Source organism: Zonotrichia leucophrys, chromosome 1A (genome assembly GCF_028769735.1).
Source record: "Zonotrichia leucophrys gambelii isolate GWCS_2022_RI chromosome 1A, RI_Zleu_2.0, whole genome shotgun sequence".
Taxonomy (NCBI): domain Eukaryota; kingdom Metazoa; phylum Chordata; class Aves; order Passeriformes; family Passerellidae; genus Zonotrichia; species Zonotrichia leucophrys.
In genome coordinates, this window is record NC_088170.1 from 1,392,918 (window position 1) to 1,410,086 (window position 17,169).

The 17,169-nt window shown below is 39.8% G+C and overlaps 1 protein-coding gene across 1 annotated transcript; it reads left to right on the forward strand.

The window, feature by feature from the left end:
• Positions 1-629: 629 nt before the first annotated feature.
• On the forward strand, positions 630-17,090 carry LOC135456150 (solute carrier organic anion transporter family member 1C1-like). Its single transcript, XM_064729853.1, has 14 exons — positions 630-740; positions 1,998-2,139; positions 2,237-2,369; positions 3,212-3,339; positions 3,553-3,699; positions 5,875-5,973; positions 6,944-7,180; positions 8,300-8,464; positions 9,781-9,976; positions 11,641-11,806; positions 12,592-12,770; positions 14,159-14,223; positions 15,430-15,547; positions 16,197-17,090. The coding sequence occupies exons 1-14, from the start codon at positions 630-632 to the stop codon at positions 16,417-16,419; spliced, it is 2,109 nt and encodes a 702-aa protein (XP_064585923.1). The 3' UTR covers positions 16,420-17,090.
• The last annotated feature ends 79 nt before the right edge of the window (positions 17,091-17,169 follow it).

Consider the following 17,169-nt stretch of genomic DNA (forward strand, 5'->3'; position numbering starts at 1 on the left):
TTTCCCCTAAATACATCTTTACCTACCATACTGCTCACCCTGTTTTCTCCTCTGTCATCATTTCTGGTCTGAGTCTACAAAGATTTATCCAATAAATAATGTTATTCATTCAAATGCTGACAGAATGGTAGTGTTCACTAAGAAAATCCTCAGAAACATAATAGCAGAAGCCTCCTGGATTACACCAAAGGTCCATTTATTCTGGAACAGTGATCAAAAATGCATATCTCAGAAAGGATTGGCTCAAGTGTGGTGAAGTTCTTTTTCTGACAAACTGTCCCTACCTCCAGCTGCCTGGGAACTTTCCTTTTCCACAGAAGTTTCTAAAAATCTTCAGTGAGTTATCTAGAACTTTTCCATCTGTCCAAGAAAGTCCTGGAGCCTTTTAGAAAGCAGATGTGACAGGTCAGGTGCACCAGTCCTTAGTTAGTTGCAGTAGCAGTTACTTTGAGCACATTTTAATGAGTGTTCAAAGATGAGAAAAGATTCAATGTGCAGATATCTCAAGCAGTGTCTCACCACTGAGTACATCTGAAAAACTTTGGAACACACAGTTCTTATGCCAATAATAGTTAAACATAGCAATATTTTTCAAACAGGTGACATTTCAGACCTAGAGAAGGAAAACCATGGACAGACCAATCACTGCTGGCCAGCTTAAAGGAAAATCCCTGTTCCAGGACAGCGATGGCAGTGCAGCTCCTGCCAGGACTCTGTGCCATAACTGTTCAAAGCTAAAGGTATGGAAGAGGCCCCACCACGTATTTTCCCTGGAACACTGAATTTTCATTTGAAGTCCTATCAAAACTCAGTCAGTTATGTATGGCACTGTTTGGTGCTATATGTGGTGGGGAAAATGCTCTGGGCTGCATCCATAGGGGGTTGGAAGGGATTTGGGCAGCAGGGAGGGAGAGATTCTGCCCTGCCCTGCTGAAACTCCACCTGCAGAGCTGCCTGCAGCTCTGGGGTCCCAGCACAGGAAGGACAGGGAGCTGCTGGAGCCAGCCCAGAGGAGGGACACAGAGGGAAAGGCTGCAGAATTGGGGCTGGAGAGGAGAAGGCTCAGGGCTCACCTCCTTGTGGCCCTCCAGTACCTGAAGGAGCCAACAAGGAAGATGAAGAGAGAATATTGACAAGGGGGAATGGCTTCAATCTGACAGAGAGTGGGTTTAAATGGGATATTAGGGAGAAATTCTTCACTGTGAGGGTGGTGAGGCCCTGGCACAGGCTGCCCACAGAATCTGTGGATGCTCCATCCCTGGAAGAGTCCAAGGCCAGGTTGGATGGGGCTCTGAGCAACCTGGTCTGGTAGAAGGTGTCTCTGCCATGGCAGGGGGTGATCTTTAACATGATCTAAAGGTCTAAAGATGATCTAAAGATGACCTAAAGATGATGATATAAAGATGATCTAAAGATGATCTTTAAGATTTCTTCCAACCCAACCCATTCTTATTCTGTGGTTGTGATTCCAAGCACACAGAAGTCAATAAATGTGCTCAGAAGTTGAAAAATGAGGTCATATTTTGCAATTAATTTAGAGGTGTGCTGTAGTCACAGTAGTAATTGCAGATATACCTTTTTATTAATGTGTTTTAGAACAGGAGAAGGAGAGGTAATAAGTTATAACTACCAGATATGAGTATGTGATATAAGTACCAGAAATAAGCAACAAGTTTTTCCTGAGAAAGAAGTTTTTCCTATGGCAAACTTCAAGTTTTTCCTAGGGAAGGAAACAGCTGGACCAATATGTACTAGAAAGTTAGAAGGTGCATACCATCAATGTCAATTTTCCTTTTCTTTGAAGTAGCTGAGGTTTTGGAGGCCACCCTAAAAAGAGAAAGTAAAATCTGTTTTAATTATAACAATAGGCAGATTGTCCTCATAGAGGATTAGAAAGCAAAGCATATGATTTTTGTGCTTCTTGACTGGGTTGCTCAGGCATCCAGCTGTAAAGCAAAAACTGTTACTTTGTAAACTCAATTATTTTCTCTCTTCAGATATTTCTTGGAGCTCTAGCTTTTACCTTTTTTGCCAAAGGATTGTCTGGAAGCTACATGAAGAGCATGTCCAGTCAAATTGAAAGGAGATTTGAAATCTCATCATCAATTGTTGGCATTATTGATGGCAGCTTTGAGATAGGTATATGTACTTCAAAAGTGGATCAGTGCTTCTCAGTACTCTTTCACCCCCAAAAAACCTGTTTTTTTTGTGCTTGCTCTCTCTCCTGTTGATGCAGGTAACTTGATGGTGATGGTGTTGGTGAGCTACCTTGGACCAAGAGTTCATAGGCCAAAAATAATTGCTGTTGGGTGTCTCATCATGTCTGTAGGAGCTTTTTTGTCAGTGATGCCTCAGTTCCTAATGGGACGGTAAATATGGAGACTTTTCATGTTGTGCACTAGTGGAACTTGATCATACAAAGTAGTTTTCAAAGCATGCATCTGAGTTAAAAGCCTGGCAGTAGTAGTTTGTTCCAGCTATTCCAACAGGAAAATGGGTGAATTTTAAAATATTGGCATTCTGATTTCCTCTCTGAAAGCTTACCTCTTGCTACAGGTAAGCAGGAGAGAAACCTCAAATTTCTTAGAACTTATACATAACTAAGGATAAAGTGGGTTGAATTTTTCACCTGGGATGGATAGAAATAGAAATATAATTTTTTAAACTGTGTTTCCTTTTTTATATCTAAGCAAACTGTAATTAGATCTTGGTGGTAAATGTTTCTTTCTCCATGGTGGCTACTCATGATAACCCCTTTAAAATGCTGAAGGTTTTAATCTAAACTTGGGGAGAATTAAATGTCTAAATACCCCATCCCCATTTAAGATATAACACATAATTGTCAGATACAGGTCCTACCCTTCCAATCCTTTGGCATTCTTGCATCTGCCAGAAAGGTAAGAAAGAGATGCCATTATGGAAAAACACAGATGTGGATGAACTCTGCCTCTGTCCTGCAGTCTAAAGAATGATCTGTGGGAGCAGATTTGTTGCTCTTTATCTCAGGAAAATATTAGGATTGGAATTATCAGAGCATTTGAAAATGGTATGGAAATACCAATTTTTTTTAAGCAAAGCACTGGGAATGGGGTCCCCTTAACTTTTTGTGTGTGAGACAGGAATGAACACATGTGAACAGGGATCAGACACGCTTCCTGTGCAGAGCAAAGTCCTTCATGTGTCAGTTGTATTTCACACAGTTGTTTTCCAGTTACAATTATGAAAGGATAACTGTTAGTGTGGACAACTCCTCCACGAGTGTGTCAGCTTGCTCCCCAGGGTCTGGAGGCCCTCCAGCCACAGATGCTCCAGAAACACTCAGCACAGTGATAAATGCTGGTAAGATAAAGCTCTGATGCTGGATTCTCTTCAGCTTGTCCCTGTTGTGAACCCTTTTTTACTGGAAAGCAGTAAAACCCCTGCTAGAAACCATGATGTATATAAACCCACCCTATAATGTTTGGTAATCCCCATATTTTATCTTATTTTACTGCTGCTGTAAAGCATTGACAGAATTATGTTCACAGAAATATAAATGTTTATGGTCTGCAGGATGTGAGAAAACAACAAATTCCTATCTGTGGCTTTTTGTGTTGGTGGGGAACCTCCTACGTGGAATTGGGGAAGCACCAATTATGCCTCTGGGAGTTTCATATATTGATGATTTTTCTAAAGAAGAAAATTCAGCATTTTATATAGGTAATGTACAAATGAGCCATTTTTATGCTAGATATTCTGTTCTTTAACATTTCTATAATCAAGCAACAAAAGAAACTCAACAAAAGAAATTATCTGGATAACTTTGAGCAGTGCAAAATACCCCAAGCAGTGCCAAAGCGATCTCATATTTATTCTCTAGGGATAACTCCAGGATGGCCTTTTTGCTTTCCCAGAGGAGCTTCTGTGATGAAGAGAAATATAATCAAATACTCATTTTCCCAAAGTACAAAGTCATATCTGTCTTATCTGGCATATCAACTTCAGTACCACATCTTCAGAGAACCAAATTCCTCCTAATCACTATTTCACATATAAGGGAATGATCCTGAACATGAGGATCTCTGATGAAGTCACAATTAATTACAGCAATGTGAATGTGTTTCAGGAGCTCTTACCTGGCTGTTTGAATTTCACATTTCACTTCCAGTTGAAAGCTTTTTAAAGTCACTCTCTGGTGAAGGATAAACAACACCTTGTCAGGGTGTTGTAACAAATCCTTTCTAATTGGGGTTTTGATCTTGTTTTGACGGCACATAACCTATTGCCCAAGACAGAGAGACTTACACCCAGGCTAATTAATTTGTTGGCAAACCAATTTATTAGCATGGGATGTTTGTGTGGCCTGAAGTCAAGTTCGTGAAACTGAGCTGGTCGGAAAGACATTAAGACACAGTTTCAGGAAGAGCTCAGCATGTACAGGAAGAGCTACAGGGTAAGGCCATGGCCAATGTCTTCATTTGGGAATGAGGAAATCTGCAGGGTGAAACAAATGCAAGAACTGTGTCAAAAGCAAGCATTCCACTCAGCAGTTATCCAAAATATTTGTAATCTCCTCTGAGCTTCTGATTGAAGGTATTTTAAAAAGTTTAGCTGAATTTTGTTCTTGTCAGAATTTAATGTGGGAGAGATTGAGACAGGCTGGGGACTACTGGGCAAGTGGGATCAAAAAGATAAAGTAAACATGGATTCAGCCAAAATGGAAATTCATTTACACCAGAGAAATAAAGTATTTAGTTTACAGCTTATAAAAACATTTCATTTTTACATTCAGAATAGTAGTTTTCAGTGACTTATTCCATTTTGATGGACTGAACCACTTTGTAAAAAAAGTGGAAGTTGAAACAGTCTTTCTATGGAACAGGACTTGCCTTTCTTGTCTAACTTTAATTCTTTTCTATATCTTATTTTTTATCATCTGACTGAATCAATTTATACTCAGTGTTTTTGTATAATACAAACAACAACAAAAAAGTCCTATAATAAAAAAGTCAATCAAGCCTTGCTGATGAATTTTGAGCATTAATCTCATTGTTTTACCTTGAACAAGAAGTCTCAGCTTTGTCTCTCCTTTATCCTTGGTGCTTTAATATTTTGTTGAGTAAGAACATAAGTAATTTTGAGACAGAGACAGCATTTTCTTAATAGAATGGACTGAAATAATTTTCGTAGAGTTGTGGTGACAGCAATAACACTAGAGTTGCCATGGGAAGGAACAGAAAATTTCGCATATTTGTTAAGATGTAACAATTTATTACAGAAGTTCTGGGTGATAAACTGAGCAATCACTACATTCAGAAGAGAGTTTGCAAAACCAACTCTCTCAGGAGAAAAATCTCTGCAGTAGAACACAAAAGGATTTACAGAGCACAGTGCTGGATGTGGGCAAGAACTTACAGACATTTGGTGAAGAATTCCTTCTTTTCTAATGGAATGAATCCTTCTGCAGCTTCAAGATGCCAGCTCTGCACTGGAATTCAGGAATCCAAATTACTGAGTTGTAGTTTGATCCTATTACCTGCTCCCAAGAAAATTTCAACAGAGCAACACAAAGTGGCGAGGGAGTGTGAGAACCTATGCTTGAATTATTTAGAGGATATTTTATTTTATTTCTTGTTGATTACCACTAGTGGTAACCAAAATCAAATTGTGCTTTATTTACACATCAGGTCAGCAAAATGCAGTGTGGGTTTCTGGCAGCCTTCATTTGCTCCTAGGGGCATCCCAGCCTCTGATCTCCACCCCAGCTGTGCTCAGGGCAGCTCGCACCTCAGGACATTCCGCAATGCCCTTCTCCTTCCTCTCTCTTTTCCTTGCCCTCAGAGAGGAAGGCTTGCCTTGCCCATGCAGTTTTTTGCTGTCTCCCTTGTCCTGCAGGCCTGGTGAGATCCTCAGGCATGTTTGGGCCAACGCTGGGCTTCCTGCTGGGCTCCTTCTGTGCCAGCCTCTGGGTTGACGTCGGCGTCGTGGACATCGGTGAGGGACCATGGCCACCACCGTGGGGTGGCACATCAAGCCAGAAGGTGTCTGGGTGTAGGAACCCCCATGCCAAGAAGCACCTTCCCAGCTCATTGCCACCAAAACAGGAGCTCTCTGGAGAGTTTTTCCTGCTCAGAAATCGAGGGTTTAAAATCAGGCGTTGTAGCGCGGTTGGAATAGCCCTTGAAAAGCCCCCACTGTTTTTTTTATGTTTGCACACACACTTGTTACACCCTTGCTGCGCAGCTGAGAACAAATGATTGGTTGAATAAAAGGCCATCCCCCTCTTGAGGGAACAGTGAAAGGCTCATGGATACTTTCAACAACTAGCAAAAAGTATGTTCTCTAAAAAGCACGCAGCAAAGTTTAATCTCAAAACTCATGCTGTCGTTCAAATCAGTTAAAAGTCTCTAATCCCAGGGAAAAATTGAGGAAATCTGAGGAAAACCTATAGAGTTTGGGGATGGAGAAGGAGGGCACTCTGGGAAATTGAGAAAGGGAAGGGTGTTTTTTTGTGGTGAAGATCCTTTTGCTCACTCCCCCAGAGAGTATTGGAGGATTGTGGCAAGGAAATTCCACCATGGACACATCTATTTTTGACTGCATGGGACTGATTCCCTTCCAGGGATGGGTCATTCACAACTTAGGAAACGCAGAGAAGCTGTGGCTGCCCCATCCCTGGAAGTGTCCAAGGCCAGGCTGGATGGGGCTCTGAGCAGCCTGGGGTAGTGGAAGGTGTCCCTGCCCAAAGCAGGGAGGTTGGAGTGAGATGATCTTAATGGTTCCTTCCAACATAAACTATTTTATGATTCTATGATTTGAAACAAACTGCATTTAAATTCTTAATATATGACATAGATCACCTCTGTTCTGTTTTTTTCATTATATATATGAGGATATACAGTAATGTATAATAACTGCTCTGCATAATATTTACCCTATTTTCCTGTCTTTCTGTATTTTATAGATGTCATCAGCATAAATCCTAAGGACAGCCGTTGGGTTGGTGCCTGGTGGCTTGGATTGCTTATCTGTGGAGCTGTCAACTTCATTGCTTCATTGCCTTTCTGGTTTTTGCCCTATTCCTTACCAAAAGAAGGAGAGAATGAAAACTTGAAGATTAGTCACTTGTCTGTTCAAGGAGATCCCTGTAAAATAGAACCCCCAGCTCAGCCACAATTACAGTTCTCAGAGGCAGTAAAAGGTGAAATATTATTGCCCAAATATTTGCATATGAATTCTGTCTCATGGATTCATTGTGAGCTGAGCATGGACTCACACAACTTTCAGCAAATGCAGGTTTCTGGAGTGCAAACTATTGATAAAAATGTCTTTACTTTGTGCTATTATAATTACATGCTAAAGGCAAGTTTCAGTCCTGTCCTGATGTCAGACAGCTGGGAAAAACTTGCGCTGTTTCTCTGAGCACCAGAGATGCTCAGTTGGTAGTTGTGAGGTGATGTACTACAGCTACAATGCCATGGTTATGAAGAGAGAGTGGGGAAAACATCCCATCCCTCACTGATGACCAGTCCACAGTGGGCAGGCTAGGGTTGGCAAGTGTTTGGCAAGGAAACTGAGGCAAATGTTTGGGAAGGAAACCTGGAGCTCATTATGGCTATATTACATAATGGAGACTCCCTGGATTTGTAGCTCCTGTGTTTGAGCTCAGGGAAGCTGAATTCATCTCATATAGGAACCACCAGATCCAACCATCCGTTGCTTTTATTTTTATATTTTTATTTTTAGACCCAAGGTTTTATTTGTATACACGTGCACACCTACAGCAGATGTGTTTTAGGCAGCTGTGCCAAGAGCCAGACTTCAGTCTAAATGCAGATGTTTATGTTCACTTTATTTTCATGGATTTTAATATTCTAACCAAGGGTCCCAGAAATTATTCCAGCCTTTTTTTGGGGGCAGGTGCTTCTGTATTCTAAATGTCACCTTCTTGTGGGGTCCTTGTGTGGTTGGTGAGGGCTCCTGCTTTGAGAACCACATTTTACTCTTGGTGGAGAGTGTTAATGCTCTGTGCAGGCATTGAGGGGGTATGCTGTGAGCCTGAGGAGCCCTGTGCCACTCACAAAATATTCCAGCGTCCTGATTCCCAGCTCAGCATTCTCTGAGCTGCTCCTCCTTTCACACCAGGCATGTGTTGGCAATGAGAACTCTCACCTGAGCAATCAGGTGCTGTGATAAGCACAGAATTATAACCTGCAACACAACTAGCAATTAAATCCAAGTGAATTTCACTATCTAAAGGATGCCAAAACAACTCCTCTCTGTGTTTAGCAGGGTGTACAGTATTTGCTCTCCATTGCAGATTTCTTGCCAGCACTCAGGAAGCTGTTTGGAAATCCAATTTTTGCAGTGTTCATCCTCCTCACCATTCTGCAGTACAACTCCCTTGTTGGGATAATAACCTATGAGGCAAAGTTTATGGAGCAGCAATTTAATGTGTCAGTGGCAAAAGCCATCTTCCTAATTGGTAGGTACCTGACTTCTTTTCAAATTCCAGTGTCAAAAAGGAAGCTTTTATTTATTACCTTGCCTTCTGTTTTAGAAGGAATGTATGTGAACTTTTTTTGGTTAAAAAGAAAGCACGTAGTGGTTTCCTAATTTTCTTACTGTATTTTGAAAATGGATGTTAATTTTAGTGTTAATTTTCCTAGTGCTCCTAATTCACTGAGCTAGAGGATTATTAAAACTAGGTGGAAGATTTTTTATAGTGAGATTTGGGTTGTGTATGTTTTCATGAGTAAAAACCACACATCAGCTGCAACTAAGTAAAAATTAATGGAAAAGAAAGTTTAAAATGTTTAATGAAATGTGTGATTTTTCTTTTCTTTTCAGAATAACATATTGGTTTAAATCTTCTTTTCTTTTGATTACAAATCCAAATTTTATAGGCAATAAGAAACCAAATTATAAAAGTTTGAGTCACTTCATTAATTTCAAAGCTGTTTTTCTATTTGCCAGTTCCTTCAGAAATAAGTACTTAATAGTGTTCTACAAAGAAAGAATGCTGAAATTATATTAATCTTACAGTGATTGATATGGTCTCATAATCTGAAAGGAAAACCAGGCTATGTGAGGTCATTGCAGAACTGATATTGAATTACTTTAATCTGAAGACACAATGTCTTGGTCAGCTACAAATGTGGGGAGAACTTTGTTTTTCCTATCATTTTTTTTTTCCTGAATGCTGAGAAAATTTTACAGAAACGACCAAGAAAACCAATCAACAGTAAAAGCAGAGAAAGGCAAACCCCTGCCAGTAACACCTTGTCAAACCTCTCTGTTTAGCAAGTGAGGGCTGGTGTTTGTGAAATACTGAACAGATTAAATCTAAATGCAAATAATCTCATTATCCAGTCTCAGGTCAAAATGGAATCCAATGCAGAACCAGATGCAACTTCCTTTTATGTTCCGTTTCAGAGACTTTTTTGCAGCTTTTATAAAGTTTTATGTTTTATTTTATATGAAGTGTGTATGAGCTAAGACATTTACTCCAGATTCTAACAGGCACCTGTACAGGTTTTGTTATATCTACATACAAACAACAATATGGCAAAAATGAATTTTGAGCTTTCTAAAGTCATAATATGATTTGCAAAAGAAAATGGGGATGTGAAATTACTAAAAGGTAATATAAATATTAGAACCTCAAAGAATCAGCCTAAAAATATGTGTCTGATACCTATTTATTCTAGAAATAGAATACACCTATTTATTTTAGAAAAGCATTCTAAAAGAGTGAATGCAAGAGAGAGCAGTTAATATTTTTTTACTGTCTATTTGCAGGTGTGATACTTCTACCTGTCACAATCCTGGGCATGTTTCTAGGAGGCTTCCTGATCAAGAAATTCAAGCTGCACATAACTGAAATGGCCAAGTTTGCCTGCATTACCTTTATTGTGGCATATTTGGTGAACCTGCTGTACTTCACGTGCAGCTGTGAGGTGCTGCAGGTGGCCGGGCTGACAGCGCCCTACTCTGGGTTTGTACCCCTCACCTGGGGCTGCCAGGGGCGCCGGGCACAGCTGCTGCTTTGGGGGGAGGCACAGAAAATAATCCCAGGTTTTGAGACGGAATTGTCAGCCTGAAGTCATGCCTGAAGCTGGGGATTGGGAAAATACACCAATTTTATTTTCCATATTTTTTTAAACAGGACATTTCTTTTTTCCTAAATTTTTTTTTTCTTAGATTTTCTATTTTTGACAACATATTTATATATTCTGGCAAATTACTAAAAAAAGATGATATTTATAACAGGCAAATTAAATTTCTTTTTTCTATTTCAAAGCTTTAATTTAAGGTATTGTGGGAAATGTAGGACTCTGTATAACTGAATAATATGATTAAGTAGAAGTTGTTTATTGTTTACATTATATATATTTTTATAGATTTTATAAACTATTAAGTACATACTTTAAATTTTTTTCTTTTTTGTTTATTCTTTACATTATATATTTTAATAGATTTTATAAATGAATAAGTATATACTTTTTGATTGTTTTTTTGGGTTTCTTTTGCTTTTTTTGTTTCTATTTCTTAGCATTTGAAGACTGGTTACAGTTCAGGTGTTCTATATTTTTTTGTTATTTAGGTCAAATTAAATTTCTTTCTTCTATTTCAAATCTTCAATTTAAGGTGTTGTGGGAAATTTAGGACTCCTGTATAATTGACTCATATGATTAAGTAGAAGCTGTTTATTGTTTACATTATATATGAAAATAAATAAATATGCCATATAATCTATATATTTTTAAAAATTTTATAAACTGGTTGAGTGCAACATCTGATGCCACAGAGTGAATTTTAAAAAAGCACAACAGCATATATATAGAGAGAGAATATAAAGAGCCTTTAGAGTTTCTCCAGGAGAACTGAGTCTGGAGAATTTGGCACAGGCCAGGGTTGTTTCTGGTTAAGTGACCCATTTAGTTTTTTACCTATTTAACAATTTATATTTTGAAGAGAAGCAACAGCCTAATGAGGGCTAATTCCCTCTCTTATCTTCCCTTCTAAGAGACTTAGAGGAAATGTAGCCCGCATGATGTGTGCTCTTGGCTGAGGGAGAAGAAGGAAGAAAAGGCAAATTTTGAACCTCACAAGAAGGATGGTTTGTAGCTTGTGGGCTCCTAACCCTTTCAGGAAAGTGAGCACTGCTAACGTGTGCTCAGAGTGTTCTGATACAGTGACCTGGGTCCAGTGGAAAAATGTCAATTGCTGTTTTGGTTTTATGTATTTTTTTTTTTTTACTTTTACACCCTACCTCTATCACCTGGATATGGTAGGATATCCTACTGCTGAGGAAATTATGGTTTTTCCTTGGACCATGTAGAATCTCTATTCTAGGTACGATTTTCTTTTTCTTGGGGTGAGCTTTCAAATGCAAAAGTAATATTCCCACACAGCCTTTTCATTTCCGTGCCTTTTCAATCCATAGAAATGTTATTGCTTGATGAAAAATCCCAAGAGAACTTTATTTTAGCTGAAATCACCTTAGTGTCCATATGACAACTTCACAGTGCAGGTATCTGTCCATTTTGATCACTTTACTTTCTCCATGTTTTTCCTGCATACTCCTTAATATATATAATTTTTTAAAATATAAAATTCCACTAAATAATTCCTTAATTTCCTCCTGTTGTCCTCCAGAATGAAGCACCTTTCCTCCAGCAAGCACATCTACGTGGCCAGCTGCAATGCTGAGTGCAGCTGCAAGCTGGACCAGTGGGACCCTGTCTGTGGGGACAATGGCATCACATACATGACAGCCTGCTTTGCAGGGTGCAAATCCTCATCTGGGACAGGAAAAAATATGGTAAATATCCAGGGGATAGATGACTCTGCAATGGGACAAGGAGCAATGGTTTTAAGTTAAATCAGGGCAGCTTTAGACTAGATATAGGGAAGATATTTTAATCAGCAGCAAAGCCATTTCCAGGACTTCAAATAATCCTGCCTGAGCAAGACTGTTAAAAACACCATGTTTGCAGAAGAGTTGTGTGCAAATGCTTATATCTTCTGGCAGAAGCAGAATTGTCTTCATTGACAACACTGAAATAGACAAGCGGCATTATCAGGCTTGTATTTAAGCATCCCATCAATATTGTCTGGCTTCATTTCAGGAAAATTGGCCTCCAAACCCATGTGTCCTGCTAACTTCAAAGCCCATTATCAATCCAAATGCTGTTTAAGCACATAATGACCTATGGGCATGATGCGTATTTGGTCCACACCTCTATTTTTTCTTGTTGTTGCTGCTGTTACGCATCTTCTTCATGGGATACCTGAGCAGGATGGCTGGATAGCAGTTCACATTTGACTTTTTTAGCTTTGGCCTACTTTAAACACACACAGAGCACCTTGTGTTCTAGCAGTGGCTGAAATTAGAACTTCAGGTGTTTTGTGTCTTTGGAGCAGCTCAGAGTGCCTGGAGCATATCAGTGACCTGGCCATCAGTCTGCAGAGATGGTTACAGAGGGTTTTTCAGCATCAACAACAGCCTGGCTGGTGTGGGGAGTGAAAAATCTGGCTGATGAAATGGTTGCTTATTGATGCTGAATTCTGAATAAATAAATTCTTCTTCTCATCTTCTCCTTTCAGGTGTTTCACAACTGCAGCTGTGTGGAAGGACAAGGGCTCAGTGGCAATTCCTCTGCAGTTTTGGGACAATGCCAAAGAGAAAGCTGTGCCAAAGCCTTTCCCTATTTTTTAGCATTACAGACTGCATGTGCATTTGTTTTAGCCTTAGGAGGCACTCCTACATACATGATTATGTTTAGGTGAAATACTTTATCTTACCTTGACCAGAAAGCTTGGGGAAAGAGAAACAGAAAATGCTGTCTACTATTTCATTCCTGCTGTGAGGAATGGCATGTGGATCAAATTGTGCCCCTGAGGATATATTTACCTGTGCTCTGAAATCCGACTCTTTTCAGAGGCAGAGCAAAATATCTGCCCAGAAATTTAATTCTAATTTGATGCAGAGTAGATACTTTGGTGATGAAAGGGGGGGCATTATGCTGATCCTGAATGCTGGGTTTCAATTCCAGGGATAGGGATGTTTTTACCAGAGCATTGGACTTGAAATGAGATGCATTGCTAAGCCATAGCCAGTGCTGTTCACATTATTCAGAGAAAAACAGGTACCTTTGTTAAGCCTTGTGGCCTCACAATATCTTCTGTGTTGGGAGAAGTCTGATACTCCCATTTTTTTTGGTCAGCTGACAAAAGCAGAATTATACCAGGAATATTTTTTTAATTTTTCATTTCTTCAGTTGGAAAGCATTTTACATCCAGAAGAAAAGGCAATATTTTGTGCCTGTCACGTGGAATTGTCTTTATCCTCCTGCTCATGGGTGAATCACAATGGTCACTGTACATGACTAAATAACTTGGCTGAGCTGCTGATTTCCTGCAGTGCTGATTTTCTGCAGTGCTGAGTTCCTTCTAAGTGCAGGGCACACCTGGGTTATGGACAGGTGTGCATAAAAATCGTTGGCCAGTTTTCAGAGCCCTAATTTGTGTGGTGAGAAGCCTTTGGAGGTGATGCTGAAGAGACAACATAGTGGTGTATAAACTGCAGTGCAGGCTGGGCACAGCCAGGCTCCCTCCTGCCCCTGTGCCAGCTCGGTGCTCCCCGCTGGGTTTTGTCAATTCTCCAGCTCACCTGATGGACACAGGCTGCTTTCCACTGGTAGGAATGAGGTGTTTTACAGCCAGGTCACTCACGTTTGCTGTCTCTGTAAAATGCTCGAGGCTGAGGTGGTTAAATCAGCAAGGACTGCACACCCTTGTTCCTTCTGGTCATCACTGCACAGTGCAGCCCCTCATAAAGCCAGGCTTGAGCTTAAGTTATGAGCATGAACTGCCTTCTTTTGGTGGGCTCACTTTCATATCCCTGTGCACCACCTCCCAGAAGTACTCACAACCTGTTTTCCTTTGGTTCAAGATGCGTTCCTGTAGATTCTTGCATTTATTTCAGTGGGTGTTGCTCTGTGGAAGGAGACTCTACCTGTGAATTTTAACTTGGTGGATGTTTTCAGTCAGGGTTCCAGGGGTTGTGCTGGGTAAGCTATAGCACTCCTGCAGTGAGGCATGGGCAGGTGTTCTCAGCATGGCTGCAGATCCATTTCTCTGCTCCTCAACACTCTTTTTGTTTCCTTTCCAGATCTGTCTCGCCAGACCTGAAATCCTTTGCTGTTGGGATAGAAGCTTTGGGTGGTAGAGTACTAGGTAAGATTGAATTTCTTTGTGGTTTTCAAGTGGGTTGACAAAGAGGCCAAAGAGGTAAACCAGAGGCAGCCATTGCACTGCCCTTGCTCCAGAGAAAAACAAAAGAAATTTTCCAAAATTTTTCTTTGTAAGCAGACTATACATTTCAAAATGTTTGGAGGAGCTTACTACATATTTCCTGCTATTTACATATGATGATTACCTGGTATTTACATATTATTATTATGTATTTACATATTATGATTATCTCTTCAGATTTTTTCTCTACACTGAAAATAAATGAGGCAAAGGAAGGAAATTTAATTTTACTATTGAGCTGCTTGTTTTTTTAAATTGTGGACACAACTACCTGAGCTTGACCAGTCTGCATATCCCTAACACCATCCTCCCTTTTGCTAACCATTATTCCCTTAAAGCTCCCCTGTACTTTGCCTGTGATTTTGTTTCTTGAGTTTATCTGCAATAAACAATAATTTAATTTTTCAGATACATAATCTGCCCTGCATCAAATGAACCTTGCCTCATCTTCCCTTGTTTGCTGATTTTGAAATCTCTGCCTTTCAGAAAAGCCCAAGCAGTCTTTTTGGAGATTTGGATCTCTTTTTCAATGTCCATATTTTACAGAGAATCAATCTTCTGCTTTTGTAGGACATTTAACTTCAGAAAATTGCACAATCTTCCTCATGCTGATGATATTAAAAAATTATTGTCTGTCTAAAAGAAATTCTTCCAGTACTACATAAATAGAGCACTTATTACCCAGTTTCTGTGGAGCAAGTGCTTAATTTCATCCCTTTGCACTGCACTAATCCCCTTTTAATGGCAAGACTTGAATATATAAATCAATATATATAAATATTCATATGTCATGGCATGTAATTCCACACCAGGGATTGCAAAAGTTGGTTATATTATTTCTTTAAACATAGGAAGTTAAACTTCTAATAAAAATACCATTAAAGGGAATTGCTAATGTTTCCCTTGCTGGATATTATTAAGCTATTGTTTTAAGTCCATTGTTTCAACTCCCTTTAAGTACTTTTACTTAAGTAAATCTTGTAATCTCAAAGCTGGAACTGGATGTTTAGTCCCATTCTATGCAGGCATAATTAAAAAACCTAGAGATTGACTTCCTTATTTCTTTACATGAGATTAAATGATGGGATGCCCATCTCTGAGATCATGTAATGAGAATTTTCTTTGCAGGAGGACTCCCAGCCCCTATTTATTTTGGTGCCTTGATAGATGAGACCTGCTTGAAATGGGGGACAAAAAGCTGTGGGGGATCAGGGTCCTGCAGAGTGTACGACACGAAAGAGTTCAGGTAATTCTCTTTGGGGTTTGGGCATCTGGGAGCAGGGACCAGGGTGGGCTTTCCTCATGCCAGCTGTCAGATTAGGGTCTGACAGCACCATTCTTCCTTACTACACCTTAATAGGTAAATAAACCAAATTATTTTTATTCAGTCTGACATCTTAAAATTGCAGGGTACTGCCTGAAGTCATGAGAATTATTTCTTTGGTTGTAGTCTGCACTGAATAGTGAAATAAATGCACTGAGTAACTCTGTGACACTTTGGCTTTGTGGGGTGTTGAAAAACTGTGGATTATGTGTAGATCTGCACATTCTCTCCCTCATCCCTCATTTATTTACTTCCTATTGTATAAGAAATCAGCAGGCAAAAAGGCCCAGCAGGTGCAGCTCCTTTTTGTCAGCCCTAAAACAGAGTCTGCTGGATGGCAGCACACTCCAGACATTTCTGCTGGGAGTCTGAGACCTGATTAGAGCCTGTCCGGGGCTAAATGTCACGAGGTCATTTGCTTTCTGCCTGTTATTTCTTATTTTCAAATGTGAAGCAATACCTAGCTGAGAATAGATGGTTTTGTCAAGCTGCTCTTTATAACCTATTTGGTTCCATACAGAATTGGAAAGTTTTATTAACATAAATGCCTTTTGTCCCTTTTTCCCCCCAGGAATGTGTACCTTGGCCTCGTTGCAGGACTACGGGCAGGATGCTGTCTCTTGTACATAGTGCTCTCTGTTTTAATTATCAAACGCTTCAAACCAGATGGCAAAGAGATGACAGATATTAAAAATGCAGAAAGCTCAACCAGCAAAGAACCAGAAACTGCCAACAAGAGAGAAATTCTTCCTGGTTCAAGAACCTCAGAGGAGAGTGAGGAAACTTATATGTAAAAAAAAAACCAAAACCCAAGGTGTTTTGTAACTTTGCCTGTGCTCCAGTTTTTCTGAGCACAAAAGGGGTCTAAATACAGACTTCAACAACTAGTTTACATTTTGGGAGTTCAAAAAGTATCTTTGAACATTGGCTTTTTATTTGCTTTACCCTATCTTCTTCCTTTCCTCATCTGAGACAACAATAAGGGGAAAAGATGTTCAAAATTTTGGAGAACTCTGCCATCCTCTTGCTCTCAGTCCCTCTCTAGACCAACAGTAGGACAAGCCAAACTTTTGCAATTTTGTCATACATTTGATTATGCTTGAAAAATTAAGAAGAAGAAATCCACAATAAGCTGCTTTGACATTTTTCACTGACTTTATTTCAAGTCCTCTTGCTCTGTATTTAGTCCTACAGCTCTACATGGACAATCAGTTTTCACTTGGGCTTCTCTGATGGCCTTTCATGAGCTGAGCTCCTTGTTCCAGGCTTGGTCCCCGAGCCATGGCCAGGTGAGACCCCAGGGCTGTCACTGCGCACCCTCAGAACTCAAATTGCACCACAGCTCTGGGGTTTGGCTTGAAGAACAGTCAGGGTGGAGAGGAAATGAAGTTTGCCAATGAAGTTTTGAAGCAAAGTGTGTTCAACAGTCAAAGTGGAAACCAAATGAAGAAAGTGGTGTATTAGCTTTTGCAGCACATCTCAGTAATGAGTTTGAGAAAGATTACTCTGAACTGATGCAATAAAGTGATAGGTGTTTAAGTTTC

Excerpts from the sequence above, each read along its gene's own strand:
- LOC135456150 (XM_064729853.1), top strand. The coding sequence starts at position 630 with ATGGACAGACCAATCACTGCTGGCCAGCTTAAAGGAAAATCCCTGTTC. Across the intron at positions 8,465-9,780 it reads AAAAGCCATCTTCCTAATTG|GTGTGATACTTCTACCTGTC; the intron begins GTAGGTACCTGA and ends GTCTATTTGCAG. Across the intron at positions 11,807-12,591 it reads CTGGGACAGGAAAAAATATG|GTGTTTCACAACTGCAGCTG; the intron begins GTAAATATCCAG and ends TTCTCCTTTCAG.